Source organism: Mugil cephalus, chromosome 2 (genome assembly GCF_022458985.1).
Source record: "Mugil cephalus isolate CIBA_MC_2020 chromosome 2, CIBA_Mcephalus_1.1, whole genome shotgun sequence".
NCBI lineage: Eukaryota > Metazoa > Chordata > Actinopteri > Mugiliformes > Mugilidae > Mugil > Mugil cephalus.
In genome coordinates, this window is record NC_061771.1 from 19,956,279 (window position 1) to 19,973,501 (window position 17,223).

General features: G+C 44.0%; 1 protein-coding gene across 2 annotated transcripts in view; it reads left to right on the top strand.

Moving 5' to 3' along the window:
- Positions 1–17,223, top strand: part of LOC125004304 (protein sidekick-1-like) — a 243,981-nt gene that overhangs the window by 81,892 nt on the left and 144,866 nt on the right. For both annotated transcript variants that reach the window (XM_047578816.1, XM_047578817.1), the window contains exons 2-3: positions 12,200–12,356; positions 16,329–16,435. In XM_047578816.1, coding sequence (XP_047434772.1) covers positions 12,200–12,356; positions 16,329–16,435 — 264 coding nt within the window. The remainder of the gene's footprint in view (positions 1–12,199; positions 12,357–16,328; positions 16,436–17,223) is intronic.

Here is a 17,223-nt window from a genome sequence, read left to right on the forward strand (position 1 = left end):
GGGGCTCAGAACTGAAGAAGCTGCTCTGATGAGGGGCAGAACGTCTTCTCAGAAGTCCACTCCAGCTGATTTTACAAAAATGATTTTTTTGCCTACAGCTTTGTGTGTATTCTCCAGATTTTGCCCTTTACTTTGAGCTGGGCTGTGGGGAAAAAAAAAAAAAAAAAGACAATAAAACGGCTCCTTCTGTAGTCATGTTTGGCCGGCCTTGTTTTAGCCCAGTGATTCACTTACTCAAACACACAAATGCACACATTCACAGTCCATGTGCATCAACCTTAACATGAACTCAGGTTATGCAGAGTTTGAATGAGTTGTCCTGTCTCTTTTCGTTACTTGTCGACGACTGTTTTCTTGTCTTTTTTTTTGCGAATGCTGTTTTTGTTTTTCTCCTGGACCTAGAATCTCCTTGCGCAGCCATGAAAGGTTTATAGTCTCCAGCAGTTCCCTTGTATTGGTTAGTATGGCATCATCCTTACTTGATCCTTACTTGGGGAATAAAATGGAGATAATAATGTCTCAGTTGCTGACCACCTTGTACTGTAAACTGATTATTACAGTTTTTTTTTTTTGTTTGTTATGAAAATGGATAAAGTATACCTGCAAACAAGCACAACTCAAGTTTGTCACAAAGAGTGTTTGTGACAGCAAGATGATTAAAGACGTTTTGAACGTCTCTTAAGTCCATACTCACAAGCATCTCTTAACTTTTTACCCAAAACAAAACTAAAAATACCCAGCACTCTGGCTCGACGGCACTCTAAGGGATCGGAAAAACTCAGCAATTAATTATCTGACAAATGGACACGTATGTCTCCACTTTCTCCTCAGTCGCTATTGGTTAGTTGACTTGTTTGCTTTTACAGAGAACAGCTGTGCCGGGATACGTTCCTGACCTCCTGTGTTCAGCGATACTTGTGCTTAACTCTTGCATATGTGTGTGTGTAAGAAATACAGAAAATCAGAAATACGTAAACAGTCACAAAAGAAAGTCGTATTGTGTCTCGGCAAGGACGTTTGTCAGTGTTATTGAATTAATACGAGTCTGTAAGAAGAGCGTTTAGCGAGACAAAGTCTGCCCTTCAGAATGGTGTTACTGAGCTGCCCTTGTCTGGGGAGGGGGGGACGGGGAGGGGGGGACGAGGAAGACATGGCGTGTGTTGCAGTTGGTGGCAGATGTTGTCACTGTGGAAAGGAGGAAGTGGAGGAAGTGAAGGAAGTGAAGGAAGTGAAGATTCATGCGTGCACACAAACACACACTCACGCACACACTTGCACTCACAGAGCATATGGACTCCTGCACAGTCAGGCGTAAACACAACATGCACACACCCTGAAACATCTCCTTCATACCCAACAACGAGGAATTAGTTAAAATGTGTGAGAAAAAGGGCAGAGCCACGCTGACAGAGAGGGAGCGAGGCAGAAAAGCAGCTTGGAGAAGTGACTACCTAAAGCTATTAGATTTTTTTTTTTTTTTTTACACCCACACAGGTTGGCATTGCCAGAGGACACAACGTGCACTCCTCTAGAATAGAGAGCTATGCTCCAGTCTCAAAATCAATGCTACAGGGTGGAGATGAAAAGAGGATAGAGGAGAACATGGGGCGACGGTGGTGGAGACGGATGAAGGCAGATTTGATAAAAGACTGGAAAGGGACATGAAACGGTGACGGCAGCGGGACAGGGTTCAGTGTGCGGCGAGGACAGACGCTGGAGATGTGCTGCTGGTCATGCCTGACAGTACTTTTTTTTTTTTTTTGAGGGGCACCATTTTAAATGAAGCAGATCATGAATTACTCATCACCTGCGCTGACGTCTGTGTTTCCCTGAAGGTTCGAAGTCATTGTCTCCAGACAGATTTCCTTTGTGTGCCGACGCCAGGCAGGCGGTTAACGATCGACTCTTCACGTGTGAGCTCACGCTTTGTTGTTTCACTCTCTGTTGAGGAACTGGAAAATAGTTCAAACACTGGTCTCCTCGTCCCCTTCATCCTGGTGGCACATTTTGAACCAGTCACAGGATTTAAGGGCACTCATTAATAGTATGAAAATTTCTAATTTTCATGGAGAAAATCAAGATTAATGAATTTACCAAATATGGTTCCTTGTCCTTAAGTGGTAAACGAATGTAAACATGTATTTAGACCGTGTATGTTTTTCAGCCCAAGTGGTGGAGTGAATAAGTAGTACGTGTTCCGTATTAAACTCATCCCAGTGCTATTTATAAATATACAGCGTTACTATCATTTTGCATTCAGTGCTAAGCTATTCAAATAATACAGGTTCTAATATTCAAATTTTTGTTTCAAACAGGTTCTAATATTCAAATTTTTGTTTCAAACGTGCAACAGTAGGGTGGCGGTAACATCTTCTGACTCTATTCATCCCTTCACTAATGCATGTTAGATTCATGGTAATGTGTATTCAAAGAAATTTAAGCTTGTGGGGGAAAATAAAAAAATAATATATATATATATAAAATGTCTAATCAACCAAACGTACCCCCCTGCAGTACCTCCGGCGACCTCCAAGTGGCCATGGACTCTCTGTTGAAGACCTATGATTTAGACCATTAGAACATAAGTGCTGTTTCAGGCACTTGTCAACATTCACATTATCACATTATCAACATTAGCAATTAAAAAAAAATAATAAAAAAATGACCATATATGGTAACTTAAGATAAATCTTACTTTAATGTATTCTTAAGTTACCATATATGGTTCCTCGCCCCATAAAGGATTAAACCTCCATTCATTTACACCGTGGTGTCACTTCATGGTTGTCGTCGTATGAGTCACAGATGCCACACGGCACCGGGACGTAATGTCAGCGCTGCTATGTGCACTTAAAACTAAATTCAAAGTGTGATACTGCCAGGCTACAGGATGACATTTCCACTCGCTGATGTTCTAAAATATTTAGACCATCTGCTCTGAATTCTTCAAAGGTGTGACAGTTTCTGAATAACATGACTCTACCTCAGGTGGTGTGAACTTAATCACCCGTGTGCGACCTCAGAGACTGGAAAATGGCGCGGATGGCTCGCGGACGTTTAAATGAGATATATTAAGTTTGTCACTCTCGCAAAATGTCAACTTTTCATTCAGTCACAACAGCTAACGCGATCAGATTATCGTAGCGAACAGAGCGCGGTGAAACAAAGGAACAAAGTCGCTGTTTCGGACCAGACTTCCTCCTTCCTCCTGTTCTTCTTTTCTTTTTTTTTTTTATGACCTTCTCTCGTGCTCCCTCCCCTTTTTACCTCTGTCTGGCGTGTCGGACTGTCACGGTGATATCCAGGCTGCTGCGGTTTTGATCCACCCCCTCGCCCCCCCACTTCAATAATGAATGAAAGGATACAATTCGTCAATCACTTCAAAACGATGTAGCCCACATAGCCCAAGGTCAGGACGGTGGCAGCTGTCGGAGGCGGATGATGGCTCGCACAGACAGGTGCGTGGAGGATGTTTGGACACGTGCATCACACAAAAGAAAGCTTTAGCGAAGATAAAACAGACACAAGTTTAGTAAAATAAATCGGGAAGGAAAAATGAAGTCGCGTTGTCTTTGAAGACAAGCGGGCGAACAGAGACGTGGACGTTAAAGCGACAGAACAATTAAAACAGTTGTCAGGTGGAAAGTTAATTTCTCAAAAGGCCGCACTTTACTTTTATAGTTAGTGTCTCGTTCTGTGTAATCCGGGCTTTAACGTGTGTGTGTGTGTTTGTGTGTGTGTGTGTGTGTGTGAGTGTGTGTTGGTGAGAGAGCCCGGAGTCATGCTGTCAGACTATCACATGTCTGAACGCCGTCGTGTTTGTGAAACCTCTCAGCATCGATGTGGATCTGGGCCGGGATTGCGTGAAGCCCGGTGGCTGCGTTGCGAAGGTGGTGCGGTGATCGCGTCCGTCAGGTTCAGGATCAAACCGGTATCGCCCCTCCGCCCCCCACCCCCGTCCCCCGTCCCCGTCCATGCACGCCGCTAGAAGTGGCCCGCGCCGCCGCGTCCCCCCTCAGATCTGAGCTCGAGTCTGATTGAGTGATAACGCACGTGTCAGTAAAACTTTGTTTTCTACCTGCAGCAAGACTCCTGTTTTTAATGAGGGGATGTAAAGCACTGAGAGGAAGGGAGAGGGAGGGGAGGGAGGGGGGAGGGGGGGAGTCTGGGGGATAAAAAGGAAGCACGGAGAGTAAAAGGGATGAATAATTATTGTCTGCTCTTGTTTGCGCGTGTCATTCAGAGGGTGTTTTCACAGCCGCTTATGTACACAACTTTCTTCGGGGAGAGGGGAGAGAGGCTGCTGCCTCTGTGGGAGGTATTTATTTCACTCCCTCCCAACGCTCCCATTCACCTCCTCGCTCCTACACTCTGCCTGTCTTCTCATCAGGAGATAGGAGCTGACAGTTTGTTTGTGTGCGTGTGTGTCTCGGTGTGTGTGTGTGTGTGTGTGTGTGTGTGTGTGTGTGCGTGCGTGTCCGGGCAGATGTGCCCCGCGGTGTGGCCCACCTCTTTAAATGTCACTGATCACAGTCTCTTCCACCTGATTACCCTAAACTTCCCCACCCACCGTCCCCTCCGTCTCCCACTCCGTCTCCCACTCCACCGCCGCGTCCATTATGACCCATTTACCACCAACACGGCCGCACATATCTCTAACATACCTCCCTACGATGTACAGGATTGTGATTACACAATGACATGTGCTTTCCTTTCCTCCTGTACCAAAGATGATTTTTAAATTTATTTATTTATTTTTTTTTGTACACGAATGTCTCGTCCACTTAAAGTGCAATGTGTTAAAAGCTGACATTTCAGCTGGATGTCCTGTGGAGGCATACTGTACGTATACACATGCAAAGATAAATACTCACATGGTTACTCTGACATTATTAAATGCCAGAGGAAGCAATAAACTGACATTTTAAAAATCGACTGCTCAGCCGCAGTTTTAGTTAACGTTACGCTCCTGCTTATGCTAAAGAGAATCAAGCTACGGCCAATCGCTAAATGAGCACGGGGCCAGGCTGGCAAATGGCCACAGACATTGTAGTTAATTGTGCATTTTTCCTTCCTTTTTCCCCCTTTCTTCTGTTTCTGCATCCATAGAACGGTCATGTGAAAACCGGACTAGAAAAAAGAACTTGTTTCTTCTTGACAACCTTTTCTTTGTGGAGGTTGTTGAAGTATTTACCACAACTCTCGCCGTGTTTTACCACCAATCGTTTAGGAACAAATAAGCTCACAAGCAAAGTGAAGCGCTTTGAACACTGTACTCGAGGCTGGACAGTTGGAGCTTGTGTGCGCTCGCCGTGTGCGTTTGTGTGTGTGCGTATGTGCGTGCGTTGGCAACATGTCTCCTGTTCTGACGTCTGCCAATCAGCACATCAGGATCAGTCAGTCACCTGTCAGCTCTTCACAGACAGCCATCAGTCAGGGCTTGTGGAAACTTGTGATTGGAGCGGGCGTGGATGGAGCTTGCGGGGAAGGAGTTGTGATTGGCTGTCTAAGCAGGGAGAGTGGTTTCTGGGTGGGTGGGGGGGGGGGGACGCCGGCCTTCAACGGGAGCTGCTTTTGTTCTTGTGGGCAGTCTGGCTTTCACTAGTCAATTAAAGTGGCTGCCAACTTTAAAAGCCACGAGTTAAACTCCTGATCAAAGTTCTGCACTCGCAAGCCCGTATGCTCTCCTCCAACTCGACAGATGGACCAGAGGATACATTTTGTTCTCTCTCCCTCTGCTGTTTTTTTGTTGATTTTTTTTATTTATTTATTTTTTTTTTTTTTGTCCAGTAGCTTTTAGTCTGCGGTAGTTTGCTTCCCTGTGTACAATCCACTCACGACTCAGCTGAGTCTTGATGGGATCAGAAGGTGAGCTGTGGCCTAGTGGGTTAACATCAGGGCCACTTTGATTTCATCACCATCAAAGGAAGCGGCTCATCTGTCGTCTTCTTTGGTCAGTAGATTCCCTCGGTTGGTTTCCCATCATAACGGAGTGTGTATAACAGGCCGAGAGACGAGTTGATTGGGACGGTGAATATTTAGAACATAGGTCTTCAACAGGAGGCACTGCAGGGGGGTCTTTGGTTGATTCGACATTTTTTTTGTATATATGTATTTTTTCCCCACAAATTTAAAGTTCTTTCAATACATATTAATGTATTTTAGTAAAGGAATAAATGGAGGCAGAAGATGTTAACTTCCACTAATGTGGGAGTTGTCTCGACAACACGTCGTTTCACACACAGTAGGCCCCTCCCCTATTGCTGCTGAGCCAATCACGAGGCTGCATGTTACACGTTGCTCTGAAAAGACGCTAACAGTGCAGCTTTGACAAAGGCCAGAATGGATTTTCTTTCTCCTTTAATTTCATGTATATTGTGTTTGAAATACTATAAATGAATATTTGAACATCTGTATTATTTGAATAGTTTAATACTGAATGTAAGATGATGATAATCATGTACATTTCTAAACAGCACTAGGTCAAGTTTAATATAAAATACATATAGTAGGTAGGGGGTTCCTAATTGATCTTTCATCAGTTTAAGGGTCCGTGACCTGAAAAATGTTGAAGACCCCTGATAAGATCTAACTTTCTTATTGAATTGAACGGTTCACCTTTTGATCCAGCTCTTCTCATTAACATCACTTTAAACCCGTTTTCACGTTTACAATGGCCTGTCAACATCAGCATGTGAACATGATTTTTTTTAGAAAGTGCAGCGTGCCACGGGGTGGACTTTATTTTATAACTCGGCTCATCGGCTTTCAGGTCAGAGCCTCGCTTCACCTCACCCTGTGAAGTTCACTCACCTCCAGCTCTCTCTGCACAATTTACAGTCCTTGTTGCCTGAGTCTCTAAATCCATCCTCTAATCCAAATTCTGCACTCGTGAATGTCACTTTCGGTCTCTGCAGAACATTTGTGCGCCCGTGAGATTTTGTGTTTGCCTAATGACGTGGCGCTAATCATACTCCAGTCATTAACCAGTGTATTGATTCTTGTATTTGCTCATTAGCAAACTGCTCATTTCTGATTTCTAGTCTGCTCGGGGTGCAGCATTGCTCACGTCTCTTAAGCTGCTCGCATGAAGTATTCAGCAGTTTTTCACTATTTGTTGCTTTCGAAATGTTGACACACGCGTGCGTTTCCATACGACTTGTTTGAACTGTTCGACGGGGGGAGGAATAAAATCCAATTTCTCATCCCTTCCCCTTTATATTGTTCAATTAATTATCCATTTTTTTTTTTTTTTTTTTACCGCTGCCCTCTTTTCTGATTGGTAGCGACACGCCAAAAACTCAACCCATAATTCTTCCGCTCGCCTCACACACTGTCAGTTCAATTAAGTGCTTTTAAATGCCTGTTGAAACAAGCGCAGGCAGACTTATTAGATTAAAGAGGCATAGAACTCATTTGCAGTCCATAATCAAATAGGCTGCTGTTACGGTGAGAAAAAAAAAAAAAAAAACGCTTCGCCATGCAACTTGCGCCCACTTATTCATCAAAAAAATTACTTAGAAAAGAAAACTAATTCGGTTATTTTCAGCCTTATGCATCAAAAAGACGTGACGAAGCTGAGTACATGTGTGTGAGACGCGCTGTCAGTGAACCAGCTTTCACACACTGCTGTCAGTCCTGCCAGACCTGTCTCGCAGCAGGGGTCCGCTTCTATGAAGATAAAGGAATTTTTCTGGAGTGAGTGGCCTGAATTCTGACCTGGCCTGACACACACACACACACACACACACACACACACACACACATGCATACATATCTCGTAATTGAGCAGTAGGAATAAAATCCACATCTCAGCCCCGCACGCTCATTCTCTTCAGCCGGTGCTCTGAAATGCATGTACACCACAGGGTTTCCTCTGCGTGTCTGAATGCAAACTGGACCACCTAAGGGCTTTTTTACCACCCTTAAAAAAAAAAAAAATCCAATATTTCTGTGTGCGCTGCTTCCACAACAGACTGCTTGCAGGACACTCCATGGCAACCACTGTCATCCGACTTGATTTAGACCTTTTAAATCTGAACCGTGTCCATAAAATGAAAGTTGCACCAGCTTCCTCTTAATATATGCAGATGAATCTTGTTTTTCTTGTTGCTATCCTATACTGTCCTATACTAAGCATATGGGCAATGGATGTGTATGATATATGGAGGCATGCAGAGCCTATAATACAAATAAAAACATGTTGTTGAGGACTGCTGGTTTGGAGTAGGATCCAGTGACCAATTTCCTATTTGTTTACTTACATGAGAACTTATCTCTTGTTTTGAAACTGAATAAAATTGCTGTTGTCTGTACGAAACCATGAATCCCTACTTTCTGTAGAGCAAAAATTCACAGGTCAGGTTGGTGAGGCAATCGATAAAGAATCAGAAGCAGTATCGAAAATTGCGTCGGTATCAATAATATCTTGTTGATGCCCATCTCTAGTTTGGAGATAAGTCAAAGTGTGTAAGTCGCTGGTAGACTTTCTGTATTGACTATATCATCCACCCCTAACTTGAACAGATGAACCGCAGAAAGTCTCATTTTACAGCTGTTGCAGTAAAATTAAAGATTCATTTTGGTAATGCAGCACGGTGTAAGGATATGGATTTTCTTTCATTCTCATTTGTAAGGCACGAGCTGTGTGCGGCGTAAACGTCCACGACGCATGTGCTCAAGTGCGGGGGGGGACAAATAGGAGACCAGAGCGGGAGGGATCATGGAGGACTATCAGGCCCGGAGCAGCAACCTTGTCCTCCTCCTCCTCCTCCTCCTCCTCCTCTTTATCCTCCTCCTCCTGTCCTTTCATCCTCCTTTCCTTCCACTTTCCTCTATCACACCACTCATCTCCCCGGCAAATTGAATTCCTCCCCAGAATCTGCCTAAGCAGCTCCGTGAGACCGGCCCGAGACGGGAGGTGGGCGCGCGATACGGCAATGGAAGAAGTGCGTGTTTGAAGTACGTGCGCTTCTTGACTCTCCTGTCACATTTGAAGGCCGGTCTCTCTGTTCGGCAACATTCCCTGAGAAGAGACAAGAGGAGACCTTGAGCTGCGGTACACTTTGACAGAGATGGACCGAAGGGCACCGAGAGACGCGGGGGGAGGAACAAAGGGAGGAAGAGGTGGTGTTGACAGACAGGTAGTCGGAGTAGTGAGGCGTTTGTGAAAGACAGACAGGTTAGGAAAGGGAAAGACTGGCGGGAGGGAGGGGGGGGCTGACATGTTGACATTGAGTGACAGAGAGACAGACGGCCGGGGAAGAGGGAGAGACAGACGGCATCAGAGAGAGAAACACGCTGTTAGCTGACCTTGCTCCTCTCAGATGTGGTGTTCTCTGTCTATCTATAGTTCCTAATGGACTGTCTTTAAAGTGGAAGGAAGGGATTAAAGAGCCACGGGGAGTGGAGCAGGGTGGACGCATCATGCGGTACGAAGAGAGCGCCAGATAAGTGGAATGGATGGAGGCAGGTGCTAAACGTCCACATGCGCACCAGCCGTTGTGATTGAGTGTTCACACACACACACACACACATACATGTTGGTGTATTTTTGTGGGAACACTCGATATGATAATAATGCATTCCCGACCAAACCTAAATCTAACCCGGTCCGTAAAAAAACAAGTCTTAACCTTCAAACGGCCAATCTGAAGGTGAGTCGGAGCGGGATGATCTGCTAAAACTGGTCCCCACAAAGGTAGGCATTCAATTATACAGTCTCCCTCCTCCTACTCGTACGTACAGGCAGGCACCAGTGAATTATAGTGCTGGTCAGCAGTATGACATTGGAGTCTGCATTGCCAGCCATCGCTGTGCAGAAACGGAATATTCCAAATAAATCCTCATGCTCTCTCTCTCACCCACACACACACACACACTCGTATAAATCTGCCTTAGATGGAACACTTCCTTCTTGTGCACAGAGCAGGCAGCTATCAATCTAGAAGAGAGAAGGAGAGGGTGAAACAGTGGAAAGCAGTGAAAGAAGAGAGGAGGGAAAGGGTGGCCCTGAGACATCCACGGGGGAATGGGGAGAACAGAAGGAAGCGGAGACAATAGAGACGAAGTGAGAGGACTGGATGAAATACAGAACTGTGAGAGCTGAAACTGCGGGGAGTGGAGAAGACCCAGCCGACAGCAGATGGAGAGGAAGAATGTCTCAGAGTTGTATATCTGTCTCCGTAGCATACTCTATCAAGAAGATAAGCCCCCTCCCCCTTCCCCTGTGTATGTGACTGTGCATGTTTTAGCCACCTCCTGTACAGTCTGAACCCCGGGTGCAGATTTTAGGCCTTAGCACATGCTGAAATGTCCAGCAGCTAGTTGCTAGTTGCTGTTGACAGACTCTTTAGCCTGGATGCCGTTACGCTGTGTGATGGTGAGCCAGGTCTGGACACCCGAGCCAAGAGTTAAAGACTGCATGTGGCATTGTTTGGACAGCCGCTGCAGCTGAGCCGCTCAGCAAAAAAGGTAGGACGAGTGACTTCAGTGGCCTTATCGTGAGACTGAGCTCAGGCGCTGTGAGTGACTGTATAACTGCGTAATGGATTCATTGCTGGTTAACAGTCTGGATAATAGTCACGTCCTAATAAAAGATAATAACTGAGATGGAGGAGAAGAAACACTGTGGACTAGGGATGGAAAAAAATATTGATATGCTTATAAATCGCGATATTTTTATTCTGATACAATATCAATTTTATTTAAATATCGATTTTAAAAGGAAAAGTCATGTTTTGGTCTGATCGTGAAGAACTTCTACACTTCCAACACTACTTTTTCTGTTGATGAATTATCACTGTCATCTGATGTACATATATGCACAGTGTGTATGTTAAGCTGCATTTAAAATTTCTCAGTGGACTGTACAATGGACAATACAATACATCGTATCGTGACTCGAGTATCGTGATACGTATCGTATCGTGAAGTCTTTGCCAATACCCACCCCTACTGTGGACTACTGGACAAACAGATTGAGACAGTGCGTATCAACTCTGATGAACTTCATCATCCTCACACCCGTAGCCTCCAACTGATCAATGACTCATCACACCTCTCTTGACAAACTGGGCGTCCAGTCTCATTTTAAAACATTAGTGTTGAATTCAGCTGCAGTTTGTCGCAAAATAAAAGCGAAATTTCTCATATTTCGATTGCACTTTGTATGTGCTTCCACTGAAAGGTGTTTTGTCAATGACCATTACCAAATATTTAGGTTTTGCGCATTTCTAGGGGCAATGGAGATGCAGTGAGTGAGAGTTTGACCTTTGTCTTCACGCAGAGCTTAAAGTGCCACAGACCCCGGCGTTTGATATGCTGTCAGCGACACCAGTAACACGCAGCAGATGCTCTGGCAGGCAGAAGGAGTCAGTAGTCAGTTTACAGCGTGTCTTTCCAGAGACTAAATTTGTAGGATTGCTCCTTTTCTGGACCGTTGATGCACATCACGCCTGGGAAATAGGATGTGCCGATGCAGTGAAGCACGTTGCCGTGCACATGGTTCGTGTGTGGGCTTTACATCGGAGACAAAAGGCATGAGTGTTTTCTTATGAGTAAGAGGCCCCGTCTGTGTTGCCACTGAGGGTACATGTTCATGGCTCGGTATATTTTTCCAGTCGTGCCATAATTAGTGGCATTGTTAACATCAAACACAGCACAGCACAGCAAACACAGCCAGGTCATAATCATTATTTAACATGAAATCATAATGACACTCCAGAACATGTGCTATGTTTTTATAGCAGTATATGTAGGTTTTCTGAGATTTTTTTTTTGTAACCTGTCTGCGTGATGAGGAGTAGTAAAAGAAGGGTTTGACAGACCTCACTAATGGAGGGAGACATCTCTCTTTGAGTCCTGCAGACAGGGAGCAGGGAATAAAAACACATGCATACGCACATCAAGGTGACGCGGTAACATTTCTTTTTAATGTTGTTTTGAAAATCGGTTTTCATTTCTGACTTGACATTTGCTAAAAAGGTACCTGGAAACATCATTACAAACTTTGCAGATTCCAGACAGACCCTTTACAATAAAACCAGGAAACATTGTTATGCCTGTGATTTATTTATTTATTTTTTTTTGTGCAAAGGACAGAATATACATCATTTCTATTTTCACTGGCGTGGGGGGGATGGATACCGAGATTTTCCGTATTGTCTAACACGTTTTCTTTTCCGTGTCTCTCTGTCAGAGGTGGCTCCCTATGTGCGAGGGGCTGGACTGGGGCAGCAGGTGGTGTTGGAGGGAAACAGACTGGTACTGACCTGCCTGGCTGGAGGCAGCTGGCCTCTGCAGTATCGCTGGACTCTCAACAACAGCAACATCACTGACTGGACACCACAATACAGGTCAGTTAGCGCCGACCGGGATCTCTCCGATGTCTCCGAGTTCATGTGCCTCTGCTTTCTGTGTAGGTGACGTCCCCCTTTTTTTTCCTTTCATTTCCTTGTGATGGTCAGCTACGTGTTTGGTCATGCCCACAGCGTGGCCAGACAGCTGCAGCATAAGAGCTGATGGAGTGTGTTAAGAGAAGGTCAGAGCATTCAGACTGCACAGCCAAAGTGAGATTAATAATTAGCACCATAAATATGTATATGGTCTGGGGAAACAAGAGGGGAACCAATCAATATGTCTGAGCTGTTTCTTTGCTTTTCTCTCTGTACCTCTCTGCTTTGTCTTCCTCTTCCTCTCTCTCTCTTCCTCTCTCTCCCTCCCTGTCCCTGTGTGTGTTGGTTGGTAAGAGCTAAGCAATCCCTCTCGGCAAAACTGCAGCTGTGAAACAAAATTGTTTTTCACATCATTCAGAAATAGAGGGAATCTAGGGAACGCATGCACACTGAGGGAGGGGGGAGGTTGAGCCAGCATTTTGTAGGCAGTTGTTGTTCAAGCCAGGAGGCGTTGTGTAGCTCTGGACTGCTCCCAGCGTTCTGGCTACTTTAGTTTGGCGAGACTGGGGGTATGCTGAATTGGCAGTGTCCTGTGAATATGAGTGTGTGTGTGAGTGTATATGAGCGCGTAGGGGTCTGGAATTACCTTCCTGATTTTGGTATTCCACCTTTACATTAGTCACTGTTAGTTGTGAACAGACGCATAGAGGTCATCCATTGAACCTTGGTTGTTCCTGACGTGTGTGTGGACTGGTATTCCTCTTGTTACAGGGACACACTCTCACTTTCCAGTTAATTTTTTCACATTAGTGAATAGGAATGCATTTTAATTAGGGCTGTCAAAATTAGCGTATTAATGTAGATTAATCCATCATCATGATTAATCTGATTAAATGCAATTAACCCATCTGCAGAGTAAAATGACTCTGAACATCTCTGGCAACGCATTTTGGGCAGTTTGTCAAAGTAGGGTTACTACAAACGTGCAATTGATCTGGTAGTGACAGGCAGCAGAACCAATCGGTAAAAATGGAAGACTCTAAACAGCACGTTGGACTTCTCCATGGGACATTTAAGAACAAAAAAAACAAAACAAAAAAAAGCCGGAACAGTCGACCGACATAAAGTTTTATGCACACTCTGCAGGGGTTTTCTTTTCACCAAAGCACTTCCAGCCTAAAAATACCACATCAATGCGAAGCATACATTAGCCTGGGATTCTGCTAGCACTTTAGCTAACGCGTAGCCCAGCTTGAGACAAACTAAGACAAAGACAAGAAAGCAATCCTGGCTTGCAAGTATCTGGCCACTGCTGCAACCACTGTTCCATGTGAGAGACTGTTCTCAGTTGCAGCAACTAATAAGAAAATAAGAAATTAGTTTGTCTTAGTAGCTGCTGAAAGAGGAGGAACGGGGTCACATTAATGTGGATGAATGTTTGTTTAAAAGAAAGAGACAAAAGGTAATTTTGTTGAAACTGCTGAAAGTGTTTAGTAAACAAGTTAAGTTCATATATATATTCCCCTCTTTCTTGAGCATTGTGATAACATAGATTAAAAATAAATCATATTTAATCGTGATTAATCGAAATTAATCCACAGCAACCCTGTGATTAATCTGATTAAAATTTTTAATCGCTCGACAGCACTAGTTTTAATATAATACTCATTCATGCACTAAATCCTCCTTCGTGGATGTTGGATCGGCATCTGAAAGGTGATAATTCATCTGTATGATCATTTTGGAGGACGCGTTTCTGTTATTTAATCAAACCCAGTGAAATAATGAAATGAGAACACAGTTGCATTAAGAGCTCTCTCAGTCATTTTAGACAAATACTGAATACCGTCATGAAGATTTAGTGCAGTGCCGTTATATTAGAATTGACTCATTTTATCTACTAATGAACTATCAAATAACCGCAAGCCTGTTTGAACAGTCACTCGTTACATCATAGGTCTTCAACGGGGGTCTGTGACCCCTAGGGGATCCGTTGAGTACTGCAGGGGGGGTCGCAAAATCTTTGGTTGATTAGACATTTTATATATATATATATATATATAAATTTCCCCCGACATTTCAATTTCTTCCAATACACATTAATTAATTGAATCCAAATGTTGAAGACCCCTGCATTACATTTTAGGGTGAAGACCTGACAGCAAGTGGTGATTAAAGATTCAGGTTAAATCTCCCAGTAATTACTGTTACGTCCTTTGAAGTGATGGGAACGTGACTGCATGAATGACAGACTGATTGTCAGACGCATCGTTAAGAAATCTGTTTAAAAGCACTGCCGTTCAGTTCATTTCCACATCAGTGACACTAATTCTGGCCTACACAAAGTAACTAATTCCATCTCGACCTCTTTAGATTCTTTAATATTTATTTAACTCTTTTGCCATACAATTTCCCAGACAGTGAATAATTGAGACGAGTGGTGCTGTAAGTGAAAAAGGTTTACATAATGGAAACTTTAGCGAGGTTTCTTTTTTTTATTTTTCAGCGTCAGTTCAAGTACAGCAGCCTGTCACTTTTTACACACGGCCAGATGGAAAACAACTTTACTAGACAAAAAAAAAAAAAAAAAAAGGAAGATTTAACAGTTGCTTTATTTTCAGGGACAATGCTGACAGTGTGACTGCCTTGTCTGTAGTCCATGCTCGGATGGAGTGAAGTTATTTCTCGCAAAGAACGTTTTTCTCTACCCGGCAGTTGTGTCAGATACAGACTGTACAGGCAACATAGAGGGAAATAAAATATACTTCATGGCAGTGGTGGGAAAGTTTACTCAATTACTGAGCTCAGAGGGGTAGTTTGGTTTCTTTGAAGTGCTGTGATTGTAGATGACACACCCCAGACTGGAGAAGCAGACAGGTGCACAGGCGTGGCAGCCCAGCGATGAACTGTGGTGGACAGGGTCAGCGGCAAAACGTATTTTAGCCACATAAAAGCCAGCGTATTAATGCCTCCATTCTTCTCAGTGTTCAGGTCGATGCTGCAGGGAGGGCCTGGTCAGGCGTGATTGAAATTGTTCTCGTCTTGAATCAGACGGGGGGACTCTCTGCTCACCTGCAAGGTGTCAGACAAATTGACTGAGAACTTATTGAATTGCCGACATTGAAATGTGCGCGCGGCACCGTGTCGTGAGCCCAAACATTTCCGTTGAAACTGTAACCGAACGCAGTCAGAGAGAGAGAGAGAGAGAGAGGCACGCGGCGTTAAGAAGCGTCTAATATCAAAATCTGTTTCGGGATCAGAGCTGCCGTGTAATGTGTCATTGCTGATTCAGATGGAGTTGCGCGTGCCGAGTCTTTGATGTGTGCGCACGTGTATTCGTGTGTGCGGGGTGGGGGTGGGGGGGGGGCTTGTGTACGTTGGCAGCGTACGCCGACAGCCTGGGAGTTAAATACTTGGCTGTCCTGGTAGTCGTAATGAGCCCCAAAGCGGTGTCCAGTTTTGCTGTGTCTATCCGGTTTGTGTGTAGTCATGTGTGCATGTCCGTGTCAGTGCAAGCGTGCCTGCGCAATTTTTGTGTTTTTTTTTTTTTCCAGCGTGGCACCGGCCTAGATCCTATGCCAAACTCCCCATTAGTGAGGCACAGTCCATTAAAACCCCATTAACAATCCCTCTCCAAAAAAAAAATAAAAAATAAAAAAAATAAAACAGTTAAGAATATATACAGCACACGCACTGTACACACACACCTGCCTTCCCTTCTGTTACCAGGAAACTTTCTGTTTCCTCAGATCAAGGTCATGAAAAGCCATTACACAGTGCGTACATATGGACAAACAGACCTCCGCCTCCTTTGCCTTCTGCGTTATGGGCCTCCCGAGATCACTTTCTGTGCCTCCTTTTATATTTATTTACGCCTTTAATAACGAACACACCCCCGTCATCACCGCACTCTGCGTGTTTGTCCGTCCTTAGGTTGTCCATGCCGGCTCTGAGGAGGACTGAGGCCGGCCTGTACCAGTGTATGGTGAGGAACAGGATGGGGGCAGTGATACAGAGGAGGACGGAGGTGCAGGTGGCCTGTAAGTACGCACACACATGCACGAACAGTGTGACAAGTAAAAAGTAACTTTAAATGTCAATTATTATAACGGCACCAGTCGTTAGATGTTAACTTCACTGGTAACAACTTTGGCCATGCCAGTAAACATCTCCTCTTATAAATAAAGCCAATTTGTCAGTCAATAAAAAGGTATAAAGGACATTTCTGGACTAATATTTGTGTCTAAACATAGTAAAAGTACTGAGACTAATGGCCTGGTTTCACCAGCATCTACAAAAGAAAAAAAAAATCTATTAATTTTAGTGGCATCACTCATGCTAATGAGTCAAAGACAAGACATCTTTTGAATTAACATTTTGTCATTGTATTGTTTACGACGAAGCTAATTAGCTTGCTATCTGATGGATGCCAAGCTTGTTAGCTCTGAGATCTTTTACCCCTGAATGAAAATGTGTTCAATTCTAAAAAAAAGAACAAACAAAAGGCCAGGAGACTACAAAAAAGAAAGAAACTTTTGTAACGACAGAACACGACTAAATTAAATTACCCACCAGACCCACAAGCTCCGACTCTAGAGCGGTGATTCTCAATCAGGGTGCCCCTAGTGGTCCCTGGTGTAATTACAAGGGTTCCATGAAAATAAAATCCTTTAAATCCTTGAAAATAATATCCTATGACATTTATAGAAGTAGGATTATTTTACTGAAATGTGACTGAAACCTTAATCTACCTAAACCACAGAGGGGAACAGGATTTTTTCTCTTATTACATCGGTTTTCACCAGTGTAATTTACCGTTTTTTATTAA